The following is a 22,686-nucleotide window of genomic DNA, read 5'->3' as shown; positions in this document are numbered from 1 at the left end:
TTAGGAGGTGTTAAATCAGGGCTGTGGGCAGGCCATTCATGTGAAACGACCTGGGAAATGATCATGCAGCCATTCGTGGACATCATTTGTACAATTTGCAGGTGCTCTGTCGTGCATGAAGAGAAGCTGTGGGTGGTCCCAATGTGAAATTTCTTGCCATACACGGTCTTGCAGCATTTCCAGATATCTTTCAGCCCTCATTGTGTTCCGCAGAAAGAAAGGACCAACAACATCGGGTGACGTGATACCACCCCATACTCTGAACTTCGAATGCCACTGTGCTTTTTCAACACATTCGTGTCGGTTTTCAGCCGTCTAATAATGGTAGTTACGCCTGTTTACAAATCCTCCAATGTGGATAACTTCCTCTTCATTTCACATAATGTTCCTGAAAAGTTCAGGCCAATCATCATTGCATCCCAAGAAAATTTCTTAAACTCCATTCTTCTGTCACAGTCATCAGGAACAATGTGGCTTCCACGACGCAAAAGTAAGGTCCTTCTTAAGAACTGTTGCAACTGCGTAACGTGGAAGACCACTTTCACGAGATCCTTGACGCATGATTTCTTAGGGCTCGTCGTGAAAGTTTCACGGACTCTGTCAATATTGTCTGGTATTCTTGAAGTTGATGGTCCTCCTGATCTTCCTGCATCGGTGACACTCCCTGTTATTAGAATTTGGAATGGCAATTTTTAACCGTTTTTCCATCCAGTGTTGTATGGATCCCTTGCTCAGCCCTCCACCAGCTTTGTACTCGCACCACAGATCCCCAGACTTCATAAAGTGTTGCTGTTTTGGTCCGGTCTTCAACTGTTTATACAGGTGCCATTTTTAAAACTGAAACAAAAGAAGGAGCGCTGTTTCTACCAGAAGTAGTTCTTAGAAAATTGGTTCACAAATAAAGATATTATAAATGTTTCAACATGACTTATCAAAACCATGTAAATACATGAATATCGTCTAACGGAACTTTAAGACACGTCGTAATATTTAGTCAATTATTTTAAATTAAAATGAAATGAAGTATTGGGACATAGCGTAACATAATTGGCAAAAGGCATAAATTGAAGTAATACGCAGAGTGGTTCAAATGGCTATGTGCTCTATGGGACTTAACAGCTATCGTCATCAGTCCCCTAGAACTTAGAACTACTTAAACCTAACTATCCTTAAGGACAACACACAACATGCAGCCATCATGAGGCAGAGAAAATCCCTGACCCCGCCGGGAATCGAACCCGGGAACCCAGGCGCGGGAAGCGAGAACGCTACCGCAAGACCACGAGATGCGGGCAAACAGAGTGCAGTGGCAGAGTACAGAAGAACGAGGAATCTTGTATCTATGCAAAAAAAAAGACCGTCAAACTAGAACACAGAGGACAGAGAAGAATGCTGAAGTCCAAACGGAAATTTAGGGAAGAATCTAAAATTGATGTGGATCAAGAGAGATACTAAAATTTAATATAAAGAAAAATCGTCGTTCAAAACCATAGATCTTTTTTTTCAATTTCTGACAGTCGCAATGTGACCAAAATATTACATTGTGCAAAAGGGCAATATGCGAATGGAAACCGAATAATGGACGAATGCAGCTGAAAATTCCCTTGAAGCCTGGCTTCCACATAGTTAAGGCGAAAGAAAATAAATTTATAAGCTCCATTCTATATGCAGTTTTATTATGAGTCATCCTCCAGTTATCTTCACGGAATATATGCACGAATATACACTCCTGGAAATGGAAAAAAGAACACATTGACACCGGTGTGTCAGACCCACCATACTTGCTCCGGACACTGCGAGAGGGCTGTACAAGCAATGATCACACACACGGCACAGCGGACACACCAGGAACCGCGGTGTTGGCCGTCGAATGGCGCTAGCTGCGCAGCATTTGTGCACCGCCGCCGTCAGTGTCAACCAGTTTGCCGTGGCATACGGAGCTCCATCGCAGTCTTTAACACTGGTAGCATGCCGCGACAGCGTGGACGTGAACCGTATCTGCAGTTGACGGACTTTGAGCGAGGGCGTATAGTGGGCATGCAGGAGGCCGGGTGGACGTACCACCGAATTGCTCAACACGTGGGGCGTGAGGTCTCCACAGTACATCGATGTTGTCGCCAGTGGTCGGCGGAAGGTGCACGTGCCCGTCGACCTGGGATCGGACCGCAGCGACGCACGGATGCACGCCAAGACCGTAGGATCCTACGCAGTGCCGTAGGGGACCGCACCGCCACTTCCCAGCAAATTAGGGACACTGTTGCTCCTGGGGTATCGGCGAGGACCATTCGCAACTGTCTCCATGAAGCTGGGCTACGGTCCCGCACACCGTTAGGCCGTCTTCCGCTCACGCCCCATCATCGTGCAGCCCGCCTCCAGTGGTGTCGCGACAGGCGTGAATGGAGGGACGAATGGAGACGTGTCGTCTTCAGCGATGAGAGTCGCTTCTGCCTTGGTGCCAATGATGGTCGTATGCGTGTTTGGCGCCGTGCAGGTGAGCGCCACAATCAGGACTGCATACCACCGAGGCACACAGGGCCAATACCCGGCATCATGGTGTGGGGAGCGATCTCCTACTCTGGCCGTACACCTCTGGTGATCGTCGAGGGGACACTGAATAGTGCACGGTACATCCAAACCGTCATCGAACCCATCGTTCTACCATTCCTAGACCGGCAAGGGAACTTGCTGTTCCAACAGGACAATGCACGTCCGCATGTATCCCGTGCCACCCAACGTGCTCTAGAAGGTGTAAGTCAACTACCCTGGCCAGCAAGATCTCCGGATCTGTCCCCCATTGAGCATGTTTGGGACTGGATGAAGCGTCGTCTCAGGCGGTCTGCACGTCCAGCAGGAACGCTGGTCCAACTGAGGCGCCAGGTGGAAATGGCATGGCAAGTCGTTCCACAGGACTACATCCAGCATCTCTACGATCGTCTCCATGGGAGAATAGCAGCCTGCATTGCTGCGAAAGGTGGATATACACTGTACTAGTGCCGACATTGTGCATGCTCTGTTGCCTGTGTCTATGTGCCTGTGGTTCTGTCAGTGTGATCATGTGATTTATCCGACCCCAGGAATGTGTCAATAAAGTTTCCCCTTCCTGGGACAATGAATTCACGGTGTTCTTATTTCAATTTCCAGGAGTGTATATTTAAAATGTGATATAATAGGGGCAGGGTATACGAATCACATTATGTTTGTGTGTAAGCTGTATATAAACCAGTTATCAGATTTATTGCATTCAGGCAACTTCTTACGTCACCCATTCCCCATCAAAATAAGATAGCAATTATAAAAGACAGTTATGAAATATGAGTAGATTCACCCTCACCCCATAGAACCCTAGAAAATTCCTAAAACACGAAGTGGTTGCTACATGGCCTGCAGACTAAAGGCTATTACATAAAAAAATTGTATTTAATTTTGTGCAGAACACGGAGCGGAGTTACTGGAGTACAGTGGAGGCATTTAGTTATTAATCTGTGTTACACAGAGTAATAATGTCGAGAAGACCTCCAGAGCAGGACTTAGCGGCGACCCACCCCCACATTATATTCAAGCAGGAAACGAGTTTGTCATTCTGAAGCTAAGACGTGGAGACCGAAAGTCGGCGGCAGAGGCGGCGCCCCGCTAATGCGGTGTGATGGTGATACGGTTTCCGCAAAGTTATTGCGGGGGCTGATAAATTGCGCGTCAGCTGGGGGAGGCGGTGGCGGTCCGTGATGCGGGGCGACGGGCCGCGCCGGCCTAAGCAGCAGCCGACAGGTCCATTACGGGAGGCGGGAGGCGGCCGCCAGGCAGCTAGCGGGGAAATTACGGGGGCGGAAGGCCGCTCGTGGGACACTGGTGGCGCTCTAGGTCGGAGCTGGCGTCATTAACCGTACTATATGTGATTACTGGTGTACTTCCGGCTACATATCCGAGTTGTTGTTTGCATTTTATTCATACCTCGAAATCAACCCGGTCGTCTACAGGTGTTGCAGTTGTGGTGTTAGGTGTTAATGCTGCCGGGACACCTATCAGACTATGAACTATTGGCGCTCTTGCACTGTTGTCAATAGGTAACTAAGAGTCCGATTCCCGACGCCCACTATACTCTGCTGCTCTTTGGTCTTTCAGAGCCCGCACAGATATTCCGTGAAACGCACTTTCTCTCAGCATTTCCCAGCTGTAGTGTGTATGATGGGCGGCGAGATCCTTATAAACTGAGTGCCGGACACCATGTCTTGTTTAAACTGAAACCTCGTTCCCTGTTTGTTGGGTTTGCTATATCTTTATTTCGACAAACACGTTAATTACGCTGTCCCGGAAACTTTGCGTCCGTACCGCTATAGTGGTCTTATTTTATTTCACGATCACATTCGAGGCAGTGGACAGTGACAACTGACTCTCGTGGTTGTTTTAGTTTGGTATGTCGCAGATGTTCCTTGTATCTCTCTTCGATGGTTCTAATAGTCTACCCCCCGTAAAACATGCCACATTGGCTTGGAATGCGGCACACACCCAACTTTCGGAGATCTAGATCGTATTTAACATTACAAAGAAGACATTTGGTGGCGTGAAATATCTACATGATATCCATTGTTATTTATCAAAAAAGATAAAAACGCTGAGTTTATTCCAGGAGGGTTGAAGGTAGTTACTTAACGAATACTATTAGAATGTAATTACGCTTGATCACATCCTCTATTATTAAGCACTGTGTGCGACGTATACTGTCGGATACATATACTCATTTTATTGTCATTCCCCTGTAGCTGAGTGATTGCTGGCACGCTAGCTCTGCGTGTTCGGCCAGAGGGATAGCTGCTCTCTGTAATCAAAAACTTAATAAATGAATCAACGTGAACATGAATGTTGTCATGGGACGTCCTCCCCCAATAAATGCAATGATCGATAACCAACAAAATAAGATAAAAAAAGTTGTTAACGCATCTGAGTGCCAGTGAGCGGGCCCAGGTTCGATTCCAGACCGAATCGGAGTTTTTCACCGTTCGAGGAATGGATGTTCTGTTTTTCACATCATCATCATCGACACACACAAGTCGCCCAGGACTCTTTACGAGTACACCATTCCAGTGTGTGTGCCCAAATGTTTTTAAGTTTCCCGTTGCTGGAGTACAGTCTGGTTTTGTATATTGCCGGCTGAATACAAGCTGGAAAATTTCAGGAGCATTACGTCAAGAGGCAACTGTCAGCGTTATTCTTGCTCACCTGGAGTTTCGTTACGAAGATGCTCTTACTTTCGAGCCATTTCTTGGATGGAGGACCATTTTCATTTTCATTCTGCCTGGGAGCTTCCCCATCACTGCCTTACGAACATTTTCTTTTTCCACTGTGCTTGACACACCTACTTGGGAAGCGAGCGTGAAGACTGCTTTCCAGCCGTGTACTGAAACCGATAGTCAATATACAAAGACCATAAATTACCACTACAAACATAAACTTCTTCATTCTGCCTTATTTGCCGTTCAGAGTACAAAGCAACCATTATAGTAATATAGATAACTCTGTCACATTACGGAATACAATTTCATCTTTACTCCGGATGCCATCATACAGTGTCATGACTGATGCACTAATATTGACCTGAAGTGGTACTGTTATTGTGTGACTACCATGGCCGGCCAATGGGAAAACAGTGGTGTCTTTCAAAATACAATAAGACACCCCAAGAGCAGAAGCGGACCAATAGTAGCGAAGGTGGTAATTTATTTCATAAGCCAACACGCGAGCTGCTCGCTTTGAGATGGTGTTTGATGAAGAGGCAACTGAGGGTTCCAGGATTGTCCAAAATATGGGAAATTTTATGTTTAATCGTTGTGAAAAATATGTTACAGAAAGCACGGTAGTATGTATCACTGGGCACCACTGTCCGTCTTGCAGCCAGCCGCCGCCGCGTACAGCGGATAGCCGACGGCCGGGCGAGAATGTGGCAGGCGTCAAAGAGCGCTTCATCGTGAAGGCCGAAGATTGAACTTAATTAAAACGTAAAGTAACATTTTTAAGAAAAGAATAGTGTGATATACCGGACTTAGTCACGTAGTAATACATAAAGTGCCAAGTTAGGATCGCGCATTTATTCTGGGACATTGTATTGAATTGAGAACTAGTAAGGAATTTTCCTTTGCTTGTTAGTGTACTCGTTGCAAGCAAATGTAATGATACTGAATTTGAATCTTGATGAAAGTGTTAAGTAGTTTCCACATAAAGTACAGATTCTGTTGAATTATTAGGAATTATGCTGTGGTGATTTGGTCTTGAACGTAATTACAAACTTTCATGAAGGTAGACTGATAGCAGTTTACGGGAGTGACAGTTTATTGACTCGGTGGGAGTAAGATTATTCTTTGACATTGCTTAACTTTTTGCGTACCATTAGTACTGTCGTATTAATTAAGGGCACTTCTATGAAAGCCTCGTTTCGTGTGGCTTCTTTCTGAGTTGGTGATTACACTCGAAGCACCCAGATTTCCTTAGGACAGTCAGTTGACCGAAAACCTGCACGCGACAGGATAGGAGAACCGCCGCAGTCTTTACTGGTATCCACAGTAAGAATAAGACCGTGAACTGTGAAAGATGTTGCGATGTGGAACTCTCGTCATGAGAGCCGTGTATTCTTTTAATGCACGCACACCGGACCTACTAATGAGTACAGAATTGCGCACTTACCGCAGTAATGAGGCTCTCGGTAGTGTTCAGTTAGGCGAATCGTTGGATACCTTGTAGCAGACAATATTTACACTCCCGCTACATGGAAAGCAAACAATATTTCAAAATTTAGTGTGCACTCTTTAACCTCTTCCTCATCGGTCATCAAACATCTGTGCAATCACAGTACAGGGAAAAGACCTTTCGAATGATTACAGAAGACGTGCACCTGTGAATGAAGTATTAATCTTTGAACACGTTGGTCACATTTAATTATCTCTTTCAAGAGCTTACGATATCGTCGACAGCTGAGAAATACTAACTACACTACGACTCTGTTGTATACAGACGGTAAAGCCAGTGTGAAGTGAGAGATGGACACCACTGAAAAGTTAATACTGGTATTTTCCACTAATTTCTAAGCAGGGCTGGTTGTGATAAACACAATTTTCTTGTAAGTAACTGAAAATATAATGGTGCCGTAGGCAATGACGCAAAATTTGCTGAAGCCGTATACCACTAACATACCAGCTACCACTTGATTGAGAAAAAATTTAATTACCAATCCGTAGGGTAATTTTTATTTTCAGTCACATCTTTATATAAACGAAAATATCATGACATTTGCTGCAAACATTAAATGTGTCGTCTGAGTAGTGTAGGCGACTCACATTTCAAGCGTAGGTATAAATTAAGAAGTTATTTAAGAATGTAAAAGACGAACATTTAATGAACTGGTTATGCTCGCCGCTCATGTCAGTTTGTTCATTAATATCGTGTGAGTCACATTTCTCTTCCAACTATCAGATCTGTTGTTTGTTTATTGCCAGGTTATAAACTGAAGCAGGTGTAACGCTCTATAACGTTAGTGTGGTTGTCGATAATGTAATTATAGCTCGAAGTACATTGAACTTAACCAGCAAAATAAAGCAGTGTAATTGACGACGGCGTATAACTAGTAAAAATACGCCAAGTTAACTAGTTAACTGCAATTCTCGTCGGCGAGATCCAATTGCATGTAATTTACTGGCTAGAGTAGTGAAGTTATTCCGAGGTGAAACTTCCGACAGCGATTACGTGAGGAGCGGTTGGGAACGCTGAACACTGCTGTGTTCGCGCACATGCCGCCTGGCTGGTGGATTCAAACAAGCGACAGTCTGGCGCGACGCGTCGGGCCAACAGCTGTGGGTTGTGGGGCTGTGGGGTGGGGTAGGCGCCCGCAGACAGCGCAAGCAAACGGCCGAGCCGTGGCGAGGCGAGGCAGCCCGGCCGACTCGTTTGCTTTGTTTGCCCGACACTCCAGCCGCCCACGCTGGCACACACACACACACACACGACGCTCCGGATTAGACGGCTCTTGTGGCGCTGACAAGACCTTGCGGCCTCGTACGAAGCAGAATCCCTTCGACCACAGTTACGACTATTTACTGTTCTTTACTCTGTGGATACACTGAAACTTCCGCGGCCTATCCTATTCGAAAGGAGTAGTAAATGTTTAGAAAGTTTATTCACTTTGTCTTAATTTTTGGAGATAGGAACAATTTAGCGCCAAGGCCTGCTGCTAATATGTCTTTATTGAACAACCGGTTTCGGTCCACGGCCCACCATCAGGTTCACAAAAGCATATACAGAAACATACTAGCCGATATAAGATGGCGTCGTATAATAAAAGTTACGAATTCGTCACTGTTGTCGCATAGCGATATAAATCACGTTCTCAGTCATAAAATTTGCTCCCCACGTCGGAGGTTCCAGTCCTCTCTCGGGCATTAATGCGAATGTTGTCCTTAGCGTAAGTTAGTTTAAGTTAGGTTAAGTAGTGTGTAAGCCCAGGGACCGATGACCTCAGCAGTTTGGTCTGACAGTAACTTACCACAAATCTGCAAATAAAATTTGCCGGACATCGCACTCGTTCATGCTATATCAATAGTCAGCATTAACATCACGAACCGAAACATTCTACATGCTAACACTATGTGGCATCCCTGTACTAAGAGTATGTAAAATGCCTCTGCTCGTTGCGTAAATGCAGACTGTTGATATACTATGAAGGAGTGCGCTACCTGATAAATGTTACGATTGACGATGAAATTTAAATTAGTATTACTCGTGAGTTGTGCGCCCCCTGCAGTCGAGTGGTTAGCGCGACAGAATGTCAATGCTAAGGGACCGAGTTCGATTCCCGTCTGGGTCGGAAATTTTCTCCGGTCAGGGACTTGTGTTGTCCTGATCATAATCGTTTGATCCCCATCGACGCGCAAGTCACACGACATTTATTTGCTCGTGAGTTCGAAAGTGCTACAGTAGCTCAGCAGCCCAGTGACTGTACGTAAGGAGTTAAAAAGAACAGGGTGCAATGGTCCAATAGTTCCCCATGACCCACACGTTTGTGTAGTCAGCCTTAAGCGATGATTGAGTTGGTGTAAGGAACGATGCCGTTGGTCAGCGAACGGCAATTCGATTTAAGTGATTTTCGTGGTTCGGTTGTGGTCCCCCTATTACAGCTGAGAAAGTGCTAAATGCGGACGAATACGAACAGGTTTTGCAGCATTGTGAAGTTTGGAGGTGATAATCGTTTGTATTAGCATGATGATGCACCTGTCATAATATAGATGTTATCAGTCTAGTTCAACTGCACTTCATGAATATGTCTACAATGTGAACTTGGTCTGACATTCCATGTGATTATGTACGAAGGGCTTTTTTTTTCTCTCGGCCAATTTCGGTTGAAAAAGTGCGGAACTAGTTACGGGACATCGTTGAATATTCCCACTTCAGTCCTTACAGTTTGATGAAGTTGCGATAAGTGGGGGCGCTATACATAGCCTTGACAATGGCGTCTGTGAAGGAGATTCATTCCAAGAAGGGAGTGGCCATTGAGTTTTCTTTGGCGGGAAATCGGAGCAACGCAGATATTCACAGGTCCTTGCAGAACATCTATGGGAATCTGATAGTAAACAAAAGCGCGATGAGTCGTTGGGCGAGGTGCCTGTCGTCATCGTAATAAAGTCGCGCGTACCGGCCGGCCGCACACAGCTGATTCCTGCAGTGTTGGAAGGTGCGGACAGTTGACGGATCACAAACACCTCGGTACACAAATGGACGTCTCAGATGGCAGTACTGATACCCACGTCCACCCACTGGTATACTCAAAGCTGTGTGCACACTGGTTTCCTCGCCACCTAACAGAGCAACGAAGGACCGTCTGTGCTGAATTTCTTCCGCGTTACGAGGCTCATCGTGGAAGTTATTGATTTACTGATGCAGCAACACGTTCGCCACCACATCGACCAGCAGAGGGGTACAATGCAGGCATACAGGCCCTCCCTACTGGGAGATAGCCTCCTAAATGTTGAAAAATAGACTTTTGTAGCCGAAAAAGCGGGGAATACTGTAGTGTATTGAAATCCTGAATAAAACCAACTTGCGTTCAGAAAAAAATAGGTGTATTACAAATGTGTCAACGGATTGGCGCCTATCTGCGCACTGTTAGTGCAGCTTTAATAGGCCTAGCTAGAAAATTAACCTAGCTGTTCGAAATTAGTCACCAGCATAATAAAAAGCAACTGAATCTGAATTACAATAAAGAATTTAGTTTAATTAAAATATTGAGTCTTACTCTGAACCTATTACGGAAATTCCTAAAACTGTAAATCTATTGATGAACGTGGCTAGTTTAATACTCGCGAAAAGTAGGTATGCGAGACAGCCTAACACACATTAAATCAACCTATCGCATTATTTGAGCTTGAGTCCATAGAGCTGCTGTCCTCTTCACGAAGTATAAAAGTCTATGCTCCTTAAAAATAGATACACTATGAACATCGCTCGCTGCTGTTCTTCTCCCACAGAAATCGCTGTTCTGCTTCTTGTCGCTTTAAAACGAGTTCTTTTCACTTTTGTAACTGCAAGGTTTTCCATCATGGAAGATTAGGTTTGTTAGACAAAGTAATTTCATACCTTTAAGCACCCATTCTCCCGATGACGGATGACTTTTCACCTCGACGTCGAGGTAATAGCATTGAAGGGATAGCATATGACAGTAAGTTGCTTTCATTGTAAACATGCTTTCCTGTCACTTTAGCTATGTTGTTTCACCTAGTGACGTGGCGCAGTGGTTAGCATACTCGACGTGCATTCGAGAGGACGACGGTTCAAATCCGTGTCCGACTGTCCAGATTTTACGTTTTCCGTTATTTACTAAATCGTTACAGGAGACTGCAGCGATGGTTCCTTTAAAAGGGCGCGACCGATTTCCTTCCCCGTCCTTGATGTAGTCCGAGCTTGTGATCAGTCTCTAATGACCTCGACTTCCACGGGATGTTAAACTCTAATCTTCCTTCCTTATTCTTTTTATGTTGTTTCATAGCGTCCCACGTGAACTGGTACCCGTAAGAAACACATCTGCTTCCCTTGCCGCTATAAGATGTGAAGTGTCTTCCTGTTCGTCCTGGACCGCGGGGTATACGTGGTACATTTGCCGAGTGGGATGAAGGGCAATTAGCCAACTGGATCAGATGAGTAAATATTGCCTCATTCGCTGCAATGGCTTTACAGCCACATAGACATCCGTGACAAAGCCCACGAAAGTGATGTAGGAGTTAAATGATACATGAAGCATGTTGAACGCTTTGGTCTATTCTGTAGAAAATAGAGCCACTCTCTTCTTACCTTCACTTTAAACTCATTAACAAAAGCGCTCCAAGCGAAGTGGCCCGGCGCTTAAGGCTCTGGACTCGGATTTTTGGGCAGCGGGGGTGAAATTCACATTTAGGCATTTAATTTGGGTTATGTTAAACAGCTATATACGTAGGAGATCCCTCGGGGCGAGTGACAGATCTGTCGTCTTGCGCCTGTAGCTTTCCAGGAGACCAGGCTTTGTGTCTGGTGGAGAATCTTGGTTTGTTGGAAAGTGATCATTCCTATGTACGCGCAGTAGCCCAACCAAGTGATTCACAATTAAAGTGTTGTTGCACGAAACTGTGTAAACCACTTAGCTATATTTACTAAAATAGGTGCTGCTAATAAATTGTATCTGAGCATCAGAATAAATGGTTAAATTTGTTTATGGAGTGTACTAACTTCTTATATCGTCACACATAACAGATTGCAAAGCGATTACAGTGGTGGGTTTAGGCTCTCTTATTTGCAGCAAATTTTATCATTGCCTTTCTTTTCAAAATTTTATCACTTCGCTCATAATTTAACACTGAGATTAGTTCGCGAATGCTATAGTGACCTAGATTGTAGCCTACATATTCTCAGTAACAATGTAAAATAAATTTCCTCAAAACGACTTTGACAATTCCTCTGAAAACATCACTGCTAATCGCCATCCTTGTCCTTTCCCGAGCTATAGTTCTGTCCGCAATGACGCTGCCTTTCTCTTTCGCTTGCATAACACAAACGAAACACTACGATGCTCTAGCGTTCACTACAGCCACCTGCAATGTAAAGTACAAACTTTGTGCTTAACAGCAGCTACAAGGCAAGCCATCTACACTAAGATAGGCCACTCTGTGTGGACACGGGGACAAAGGTTTTGCAACGAGATGGTATGGTCAACCAACACGGAACGTAAAAGCTATCATAGCTGTAATTCATACTTGAATATAATATAATAAAATAAAATGAACTTGGCATTGGATAGCAAAATGTGACGTCAGCTCTAAAGATGGAAACGTTGCTGCAGAGTTCCACCTCCAATGTTGGCATTTTGTTGAAACATTGTTACAAGTGTACCATTTCCTGCACCCGTAGTTCGTGGTGTCTGTTTCACTAAGGAATAGATATACCCATTGCATCATAAGAGACTTTTGTGTCACAGGGCAAAAGACACCTACAGTTGCCACGGTTTCGTTACCACAGGTAGGAGACGTGAGATGCTATGGGAGAGGTTATCGCAACATCCAGAAGAACGCTTCATAAGGTAGTAGGGGACGACGTTTACTCTCAGCACCCACCGTCACATCAGTAGCTTTGTGGATATGGAAGCTGTGCCCTTCCTGCAGTGCATTCCTGGACTGGAATTTCTACACCGAAATTGACTCACGCGTAAAATAATGTCGATCACCTTGTGCTCCAGTTTCATGTTGACATTAATGAGATCCGCAACACTTTTATTAAGGTACAGGGGCGTGGACAAAAATATAGAAACAACAAAAGCACATCACATTATCGTGCCAAATACGACGTAACAAACCAGTTGGTATTCAAAACAGCTTCCATTCGTCTAGGAATGGGTAACTAGAGTTTCTGTTTGGTTTTCAAGGAAAAAGCTTATGGCAAAATGGTTGCGAGTTCAGAAAGCCATCACGCATCCTTCTCTCCTAAGTAGACCACAGTGCCTCGATGATGTTGAGATCTGGTGATTGTGGTGGCCAGGGCAGATCCAACAACTCATCCTCGTGATCACAAAACCAGACCAGGACGATGTGAGCTGTGTGAACAGCGGTGCTTTCAGATTGGCACACAGCATCACCAGTGAGGAACAAACATCGTAAGATGGGATAGACTCGAGCAGCGGAAGTGGTCACTTAACCATTGGCAGGACTGTGATCATGCAGGATAATCATAGGGCCCGTGGAATACCACGATGTGGCTGCCCAAATCGTCACCAAACCCCTGCCATGTTTCACTCTTGGGACGTAAGCTCGACCAGAAATTGGAATCAGTGTGAAATTAGACTCATCCGACCAAATGACGTTCTTTCATTGCTCCACAGTCCAAGTTTTACGCCTTGGGTAACACGTTTTCCTGTTACGCGTATTTACATTACTCATGATTGAGCTTAGGATTCCCGCTCGCTCTGTAGTCCCTTGATTACGGAATTTTTTTCGTGTTGTTTTAGTGCTGACAGATTCGCGAGAGGGACGTGCAGTTCTTATACTTCGACAAAGTAATCTTCAATGATGGTCTGCAGATAATTTTTTTCTGCTTTCCCTGTGTACAGTATAAATGTTAGATATGGTACCTATTAAAATCTAACATTTTGGCTAATCTAGTTATCGAAGCACCTGCTATATCAGCACCAATAACTAGCTGCTACTTAATACTCTCACAGCTGCACAGAACTCTGTGTTGCTACAGCAGACACTTGAAACGTGTTGAAAACGTTGCATAGTTGCCATTCGTGGCCAAATACAACAGCTCCACCTGTAAGCATGGCTACCACACGCGTTTACTTTAACCACCTGCATTTCTAGCGGTGCTTCCATATTTAGTTCAATAAACACAATCACGTGACACTGCCAACAGTCTTCATAACAAATTTTGACAGAACTGCTTCTATATCGTGACTGAATAAGTTACATAGGCCCCTGTCTGGACAGTCTGGCGTGTACAGGAAGCCATGTTTCCTACGCTAACTGCTCGCTGTGCTTCTGGCAGGGGCCCTATTCTGTAACTTTCGGCAGCTCTGCCGATCGGATCGTTAGGTGAGCGCACAGGGCTGCCTTGTTTTCAAAGGAGAGCCCCCACGTTATTCTGTAAGCATTTCGGAAGCGATACTGCATCGTTCTAGCGAACTGAGGCGCCACTGTCAGTTCTCCTAGCGCCAACCAATCAAATGCAGCCAGCAGATACGTGCACGCGCAGCTAGCAGCCGACAGAGGCACGCTATTCTTCGCACTACCGAAAAATGTGTTTAGAATATGTAGTACTGCTGAAATTCCGCTGACCAGGTGTTTCCATGTAAACATAGTAACGATTATTGTGCCATTTTATTCTCATTCACATCGGCATCTTGTTTTGGATTTTATGTTTCGGAATATGAGTTAGGAATGGTGTGCAGTATCAACGATTTGGGCCTTAAAAACATAATTTAAGTAACGCCGTTATGGGAGCGTATTGCGAGCGCAGCTAGTGAAGATTGTTGAAGTTTATAATATGCATCTGATGAATCAAAATATTTCATAACGGCGCTATAGTCTAAAAATATTGTGGTGGGGATCTTTTATCTCTGTCTACTGTTATTAAGGATTCGATCGCAGATAAATACTTCTGACAAGCAAGAGTATAAACATGATTGCTGCTACTTTCATTTACAGAACTTTAGGCTGTACTCTTAGATTCCTGTCTAACCACACACTAGGAAATCGCTGCGTATTTTGAAAAATATGGTGAATTATTCGTGACAAGAAAAAATGTCACTGTCAGTTGTTTCATGCACAGCAGTTTCATCTGTAGCAATTTCATATTTCATGTCTTAAACATACGGGAGTCAAAGTCGAAGATACTCACTACTAGGATTTATATGTAAATACAACAAATATTGCAGAAAAATACTTTACGTTCACGAATAATTAAGTCGCAGATTATGTTAGAAACACTAAGAGGAACAAAAAAATTTCACCCAGCCAAACCTGCGACTATTCTCACCGCAGTCAATTACCTGAACCCCTTGGCCCCTACAACCTGTACACTGGAGTTACTTTATTCCTAAGTGTTCTAGCTGAGAGAGACACAGGCTGACTTCGTTGCCAAATGATCTGGGCGTTAGCTGTAAACGTTTGAAGTTTTGGAATGTATTCACTATCAGGCTTCACAAAATTACTTTCCATTGATACTTAACTCTTGTTAACGCCTTTCGATAGTTAATAACTAAACCATGTGCGGGAAAAAGTAAACCAAGTCACTAGTAATTTCAGCTAACACTCATGTAATATAAGTAAGCAGAGCCAACGTCTTGAAATTTAATGATTTTTAAACTCTTAATTCATATTATGTGAGAATAACGACCGAAAATGTTTTTTGATCTTTCACAGTAACAAAAATACAAACCATATTTCTAACAAAGGAAAACAGTCAATTATAAGCAAACTTTCCACTCGAATGCGTCTTGGTGATTCTTCAGTAAAACATAATCATTACATCCGATACTAAAACCACTTAATAATTCTAAAATAACAAATTCTAGATGTAAACAAATCACATTGAACCGAATGAGTGGCCATACCGGAACCTAACCACTGCTCGGTACAGTTGTCGGAAAATCAGCAGGAGGACCGATAGATAAGAGATCTCAAGCTTACAGAATAGCAACTTTGGATAAAGAACGGAAAATGATGTCATTACCGAGGCTAACATACCGCACCTATCAGTATGAACCACATAAAATAGGAACCCAGGTGGTCAGCAGAGTGTTTACGTGTTTGTCATGTTCCATGTTACAATAAGCTATTAGACGTTTTCGGCACAATATATGCACAATTATGTGAGAATTTGATAACAAGGCCAATGGAAGTTCTACCTGATGATATTCCGTGAAGCATTTCCCTCCGCATGGTAAACACCGCCGTACTCTATTCTTCGCACCCGGCACGTTGGTGAATCTTATGCTCTTGTATGTAATAAAATCCCGTCTCCATTCGTACTGAAATGTATAAGGCTACTGGAACTATTTGCCTGACATTTTAGGTGAGTGGTGAGCGTGACTCACTGCCAGGAGGTTTTACTTCGTGGGACACTTGTAACGAGCTGCACTCAGCCTTATTATACTAGTTCATCACTACTTGAAATAGAAGTAGCGGCTCCAAGGTCTGGAAAGCCGGCAACGGGCAGAAGAGCGGTGCGCTGACCACATTCGAATGACGTCACGCAGCAGAGGCTGACAACGGTGGAAGTCTGTGTATCTCGCTCAAATCGCACAGTTTATTTATTTATTTATTTCCACGTATTCAAACGATATTCGAACCGCTGTCACTGAATTTAGCAGCTTTCATATCAGTGGACTGCTGCAGTTACTGATAATGAGTACGTGACACGTTTCTTGATGCTTTGTATATTAGCTATGTTTTCATGCCGCGGTGGACCATGCGTAATGCTTTCATAATTGACCTTCAGTTTTGTATCGGTAGTGTATAAAGAAAACGTATTTTAACTATAAACTTGTCTCTTTCAAGATTACGTACTGACCTCACAGTCGCTCTCTGGTTATGGTGTTCTGGAGATCTTCCCAACCGATTGCATTTTGTTGCACATATTGCGTAGTTCCTCCACAACGACATGTAACCATCGCTTTCATGGTTTGCCAAGCTCACATTTTGCTTCACATCTTGCAATCACGAGACCTGTCGCTCGAAGGTATTCATGTATCCCCTGGCAATCGGAGCTGTTTGGCATGCACTGTGTATAGCATTCGTTTCATTACGAACGGTTCTTTGTCCTTATTTCTCTCAGCAGACTTTTGTGCTGCTGTTGGCCAAAAATCTTGTTCAAACGTTGTCACTCTAAATTAATAGCAATTATCTCTTCTTTGGTGATTCTCAAAGTCTTAATTCCACTTAACACCTCTTGAGCTTATAACACTACCGCTATTCCCTAATAACTGAACCTTTAGTCCTGTCAGTGGAAAGGCACGTATATAACTAACGTGCCGTGAAAAACGCTAATGTTACGCTCTGAGAGATTTCGTGGATTGATTGCGCGTGTGTCTGATGGACATAGTTATAGGACTATAATTTTGAATTGGTGAAATTAACAGGAAAACCTACCGACTTTACCCTAGGGAGTTACTGAAAGTGGTACATTTATAAATGAATGAAAAAAAATGAACTGTGGCCAGCCCAATAAATTGGGCACATTAATTTAGAAAAATATGTGAGAAAATTGAATATTGGTTATTGAAGTTATTTTTGTTGAGATTTCCCTTCTCAATAGCAAAAAGGATACAGATTGACACAGTGCACTTTGTACTGTGTGTAGCAGCAGTTACCAATAACACACACATCAGTAAATTACGGGGAGTAAATTTGCACCAAGCTCATACTAATGACGGCATTATTTAATCAAATACTGAAATGTCACTGCATGAAGTGCAGAACTAAATTTGGACATGAGGGGCTTCAATCTTGACTGACATGAAAAACACAAATAAAGATCGATAATATCATAAATACACTGTTTTAGCTCCTCTACAAATATCAGATTTCCTTCACAACAGTAATAGTTCAATTTTTTCTTGATAAGTGGAGAATATGATGGGGACCCATAAACTAGTATTGTTTCATTAGTCAATACTCTTTGATTATTACCGTAGTAAATACTAATTCAAAAATCTAATCATTCACTTCAATTGGAGTAGTTCATAAATTACTTTGCAAGCCAATAAAATAGAACACTGGGTTTAATTAACTTCAAAAAAGATTCATGATAGAATCCAAAACCACACTATTTTTGAAAATGAGCATAACTTCACTTCTAACATTACTATTGTAAATCTGTTCATTAAAGATTTCTATATATTTGCCTTTTAATCACCTGTGAAGCAATTATTGTAGCCAAAAATATTTCCACAATCCTGTACTGTAATCCTACAAAACTATATTTTATAATAAACTGAGGATAATTCAGCAAAAGCATATCCAACTTCTTTTGTAGTTTTAGCTTTGACTTTTACTACTCCTTTCACTTTAGACAAAAAATCACTTTTAAACACTTGAATGCAAGCTTCCAGTTGCCTCTCTCAGCACCGTCGAAGTGTAGCACGCTAAGGCCAGCCACATACTGCCTGTCGTTCAACAACGGAGCCGTTCAGTTCGGCCGCCAAACCCACCTTTTACATCGCGTCATGCCACTTCCGTTGCGGAGGGACTTCCCTACAGCTTTTACATGTTACAAATACAATTGCCCTAAGCATGAACCAGCTTTTAGCAAACATTTTCCTTTTCACGAACATATACATATTACAATAACTTATCACTTCAACTTATTCTTTTGCTTTTTTTCATATGTACATTTCAAAACTCTAATGTTGTTACCATAGATCAAGGAGCTTAAACAACACAGAATTTACACTTCATAAATTGCACATACACTGTTACATAATATAAACCTACTTCTAATCAATATAAATGTTACAAGCTCTTATTACTGTAAACATATATTGTGTTATACTGAAGATAGAATGTGATGTCATAATCTGTTTCATACCGAAATGAATTGTGAATTCTTCAACAAACCATTATTTTTCCTTCAGTTTTAGGTAGTTGTGGTTTATGGAATAGATGTTCACTTGTCTGCACTGAACATCTTTCTTAAACTCCTTAGCCTGCATGGAACATTTCTCTGTGCATCTCCTTTGCACCCACTTCGATTCTGACTGATGCATTGTTAAACATAAGCGATCTATGATGTAGTGTATACCGTAACGAAACGTTGCTTTAATTTCTTCTGATAGTAAATTTAATAGAAGTATGGATATAGGCGTCGTCCTGCTAAACTGTAACTGGTAAAGAACATCGTTAATCCAGATAGCCAAAATGCAAAACAGATTCGCGATTTTAAATCACTGTGTTTTATTGAGTCGTTCAAAACTGAAGTGAAACGTGATGTCTTCCCTGTACATGTAGGTTTCTTTGGACTTGTAGATTTAGGATTTCCGTGGTTTCATTAAATCACTTAACGCAGATGCCAAGAAGGTTTCTCTGGAAAGGACACCGACGATTTCAGTCCAAATTCTTGTCCTATGCTGGCTTGTGCTGCGTTTCTAAAGACACCTGCCTCGACGAGATGATAAACCCTAATATTCGTTCCTTTTTGTCGTAATCGTAGTAAAGGAAGACATATCTTAAATGATCTGGAGCTGTGAAAATCAATCACACAGAGAAATTCTACGTATCGACAGAGAGTCGTGATTTTCAATGAGGCATGTAGTGGCTTTCGTGGTCGGTCTTACAGCAGCTCTGAAACCTCTCAAAACAGAACGAAATGTGAAGTCCTATCGACCCAGCTGTTTCGAAGAAGAGAGAGGAAGTAACACAGCGGAAGTAATCAAAGATGCGTTCTGCAATATTGATTCGGCCTCGTTAATTAACGTGTCTCGGGAGAGTACAAAACTATATAGCACTTCTTTGGGCTGCATATTATATAAGTAATGGGATGTCTCCATTAAATACTTGGTTTTCCATTTTAGCTTGACTTTTTTATATTGCTCAGTAGCATTTGAGATCTGTCACACGCTGAGCGCGTCACTAAAGAGCATATTGTGTGCCAGGGGATAAGGGAGATTCGTAACAGAAAGGAAATGTCAAAACCGTTAAGATGAATAACTTCGGTGCTGATGTGTGACATATGACGTTGAGTTAACGTACCAAACTAGAACAATGATAAAAAGTAACCCATATAAGAACTTGCAATATAATAAGAAGCAGCATTTATGATCAAAATCAATATAATGAAATCTGTTACTCTTCCCTAAGTCACACAAAAATTGTACTTACGATAATATACTGTACATCTGATTCCTGTAATGAAACAATACTCGCAGGACTATCTACAAAATGTAACGATTAGATTGTAAAACCTTTTAAAAAGCATCCGCCATGCGATCGTAGAGAGACATTAGAAAATATATTGACTGCTTCTCAACTTGCAAAATGTAGCACAGTCTGTACATGACTCAGAAGCAGTTACGGATGTGCAGAAAGCAACTTACAGGTCTGCTACTCTACCCGATACACAATTATAGTATGCACACTTATATTAAAGACGTAGCGGTTTCATGTCCTTGATAATCTTAGATGTACGGTTATAGTCATACGAGTACTGTGATAGGATAACAATTTGGTACAAATACAAACAAACAGATCTAAATTCAGACTATTGTTACAAGACAAATATGATGTGAGGCTCAGAACTGAAATCATCTAACACATACATTTCGGAATAAGAAAATGTGGAATACGAAATATAGGGGCTGTATATTTAGTTCTGGGTGAAACTAGTGGCAGACTGTACAACATTGAGATGACCTGGAAAGAGAGTCTTTTTCTTCTTCTTTTTCTCCATGGCCTGTACCGAAATACAGCTTTAATGTGTGTGATACGTGTAAATTCAAATCAACAGAACGCAACTCAAATACCCAAAGAAGGGCACTTCCGAATTCAACAGACGTTGTGACCCAAGCGACGTTTCGCATAGATATAGAGACCTTCACCCGACAGACGCCCCGACAGGAACCCAGAGTATAAATTTAGACTCATAAAAGGCTGACATAGATGTGCAACAGTCGGTCACAAAAATGATACACACTTATCGCTGTACATTGGTACTTGGCAAATGAAATACTTTTGTTAGAAGCCTTTACTGCGCAGCTTTTCCTAAATCTTTGTTTTCTGTTGTTTCAGGTAAGACACCAGGCATACTCGACGAGACATTCGGCTATTGTGGAGTGGCGACTTCCAGTTATTTTCAGGTATATCGATAATCGATAGAACCAGTAAATGATGGGACATAACGGCCACTAATGAATCCCTTCAGCTGACAATTACATTGCCACGAGTCAAAGCGAGGGACAATTAGACACGGAAATATTTCGTGAGCGCTGCTTGACAGGAAAGATTAGTGAGAATGTGAGGTGTAACCTTTCTCTACCCCCACCTCCCCCCACATACACAAAAAGAATTTCGACTTCACACTGCCGATTTTGTCTGTTTCTGTGAACATCTGAGAGATTATTCGAGCCATGAACTGTTTCGAGATGATAAATATCTCATAAGTTTTTTGAAAAAGAGAAGAAAATAAAAGGAAAATAACCGAAAAGAAATCTGAGAATTAAAAGAGTTTATGTTTTTTTATAATAATCTTTAGCCAATGTAAATAGCTACTTACTGGGACTAAGAAAGAATTTAATGCTGAACTACCATAGGTAAGAAGATATGCCATTGCTGATCTTTGGAATTTAAGATGTCGGTAAAGGGGTAAGTCCCTGCGTAGTCAAAACTGGCAGCACAGAGAGATTTTGAATGAAGATATATACGAGTATGAGAGAAACTGAAAGTAATGTAACGGTCGAATGTCACATGAATTAATTTATGTGGAAACAGATACCTCAGTCTGTGCTTATCGAGAGGACTAAAAGTAGGTATACTGTATTGTAATATCGCTTGCGAATTGTAGGTAACCAGGATAAAACACAGAGAGAGTAAAGTGATCATAAAGTTTATATCTGTCATGTTATCTCAAATACTGAATGTAAGGCGAGCTGACAACGACGTGAGTTGTTGCTGTTTGGAGCTTGCTGCAACCCGTTTTAGTACTGATTTCTCTGGAGATATCTTTTCTGTATAACTCATATACCTTCAGTAGCCAAAGTGATTCTGGGCAACGATGCCCCAGGTAAGACAGCATTTGTTCTCTAATTTGTGTGTGTGTGTGTGTGTGTGTGTGTGTGTGTGTGTGTGTGTGTATGTGTATGTTTGGAAAGCAGGAAACCCGCTGCCTTGCCCGAGACATACTGAAGAGCTCAACATGGACTAGTACCATTAGTTGCGCCTCGGTTGAGTTATCGAGCGATGTGGCGTAATGAGTGATAAGGCGCTAGCGCCATTCATGTAGAAACGCAGTCCAGATGTCCATCTGGTCCTGCTGTTTCACGTTCCTCGAGGGTTTCCCGAAGTCATTTCAGATACAGCCAGTTTCTTCGATTAGGTGAGTCCAGTTTAATAGAGAAAATATACAACGAGAACCATTACAGGATATCTAGCGAAACAAGTGGGAGAAAGTGCAAAGATATCTGGCGTTGAAGTGTTATGTTGTCACGGATACGAAGAACTTACATTACAGTATTCAGAGATTACGTTGTTAAATTTTAAAAGAAAGAAGACTACAAGTATCGAGTGCTGTATATGAGGATGATTTAGAAAGCCTGTGTAATTTATGCTGAACAGAACTGTCACTCCGCTGTCAGATTGCGAAAACAGAAGAGCACCAAACGGACATTACAATGTTCACAAACAATGTGATTATGAACTTAAATGCCTTCACTATTTTATAAACTGTCTTTTGTAATTGAATCTGTGACCAGACTCTTACATTGTTATCGGTATCCATCACATAACATAGTTTGTGGTGTAGGTTACACTCCGTCCGCTTCTGTGGTGTATTTCAGTTTTCCCAGCTACAAAATTCGTTCATGTGTACTGTTGGGCGAATAAACACGCCAAAGAAAATAGTGGGACATATTTATTAGTACCATTCCCACTACTTTTACATATCTTATAAAACGTTTCATAATTTTTCTCAGCATATTTTCAA

At 42.3% G+C, this 22,686-nt stretch overlaps 1 protein-coding gene across 1 annotated transcript in view; it reads left to right on the top strand.

The window, feature by feature from the left end:
* The window catches only part of LOC126334591 (allatostatin-A receptor-like), a 1,378,228-nt gene extending 1,357,028 nt beyond the window's left edge, over positions 1 to 21,200 (top strand). The window contains exon 3 of the mRNA XM_049996982.1: positions 20,778 to 21,200. Coding sequence (XP_049852939.1) covers positions 20,778 to 20,864 — 87 coding nt within the window. The 3' untranslated portion in view covers positions 20,865 to 21,200. The remainder of the gene's footprint in view (positions 1 to 20,777) is intronic.
* The last annotated feature ends 1,486 nt before the right edge of the window (positions 21,201 to 22,686 follow it).

The sequence above is a fragment of the Schistocerca gregaria genome, chromosome 2 (genome assembly GCF_023897955.1).
Source record: "Schistocerca gregaria isolate iqSchGreg1 chromosome 2, iqSchGreg1.2, whole genome shotgun sequence".
In the NCBI taxonomy this organism is placed as follows: domain Eukaryota; kingdom Metazoa; phylum Arthropoda; class Insecta; order Orthoptera; family Acrididae; genus Schistocerca; species Schistocerca gregaria.
Note: the sequence above shows the minus strand (reverse complement) of the source record. Positions and strands in the feature narration are given on the sequence as shown.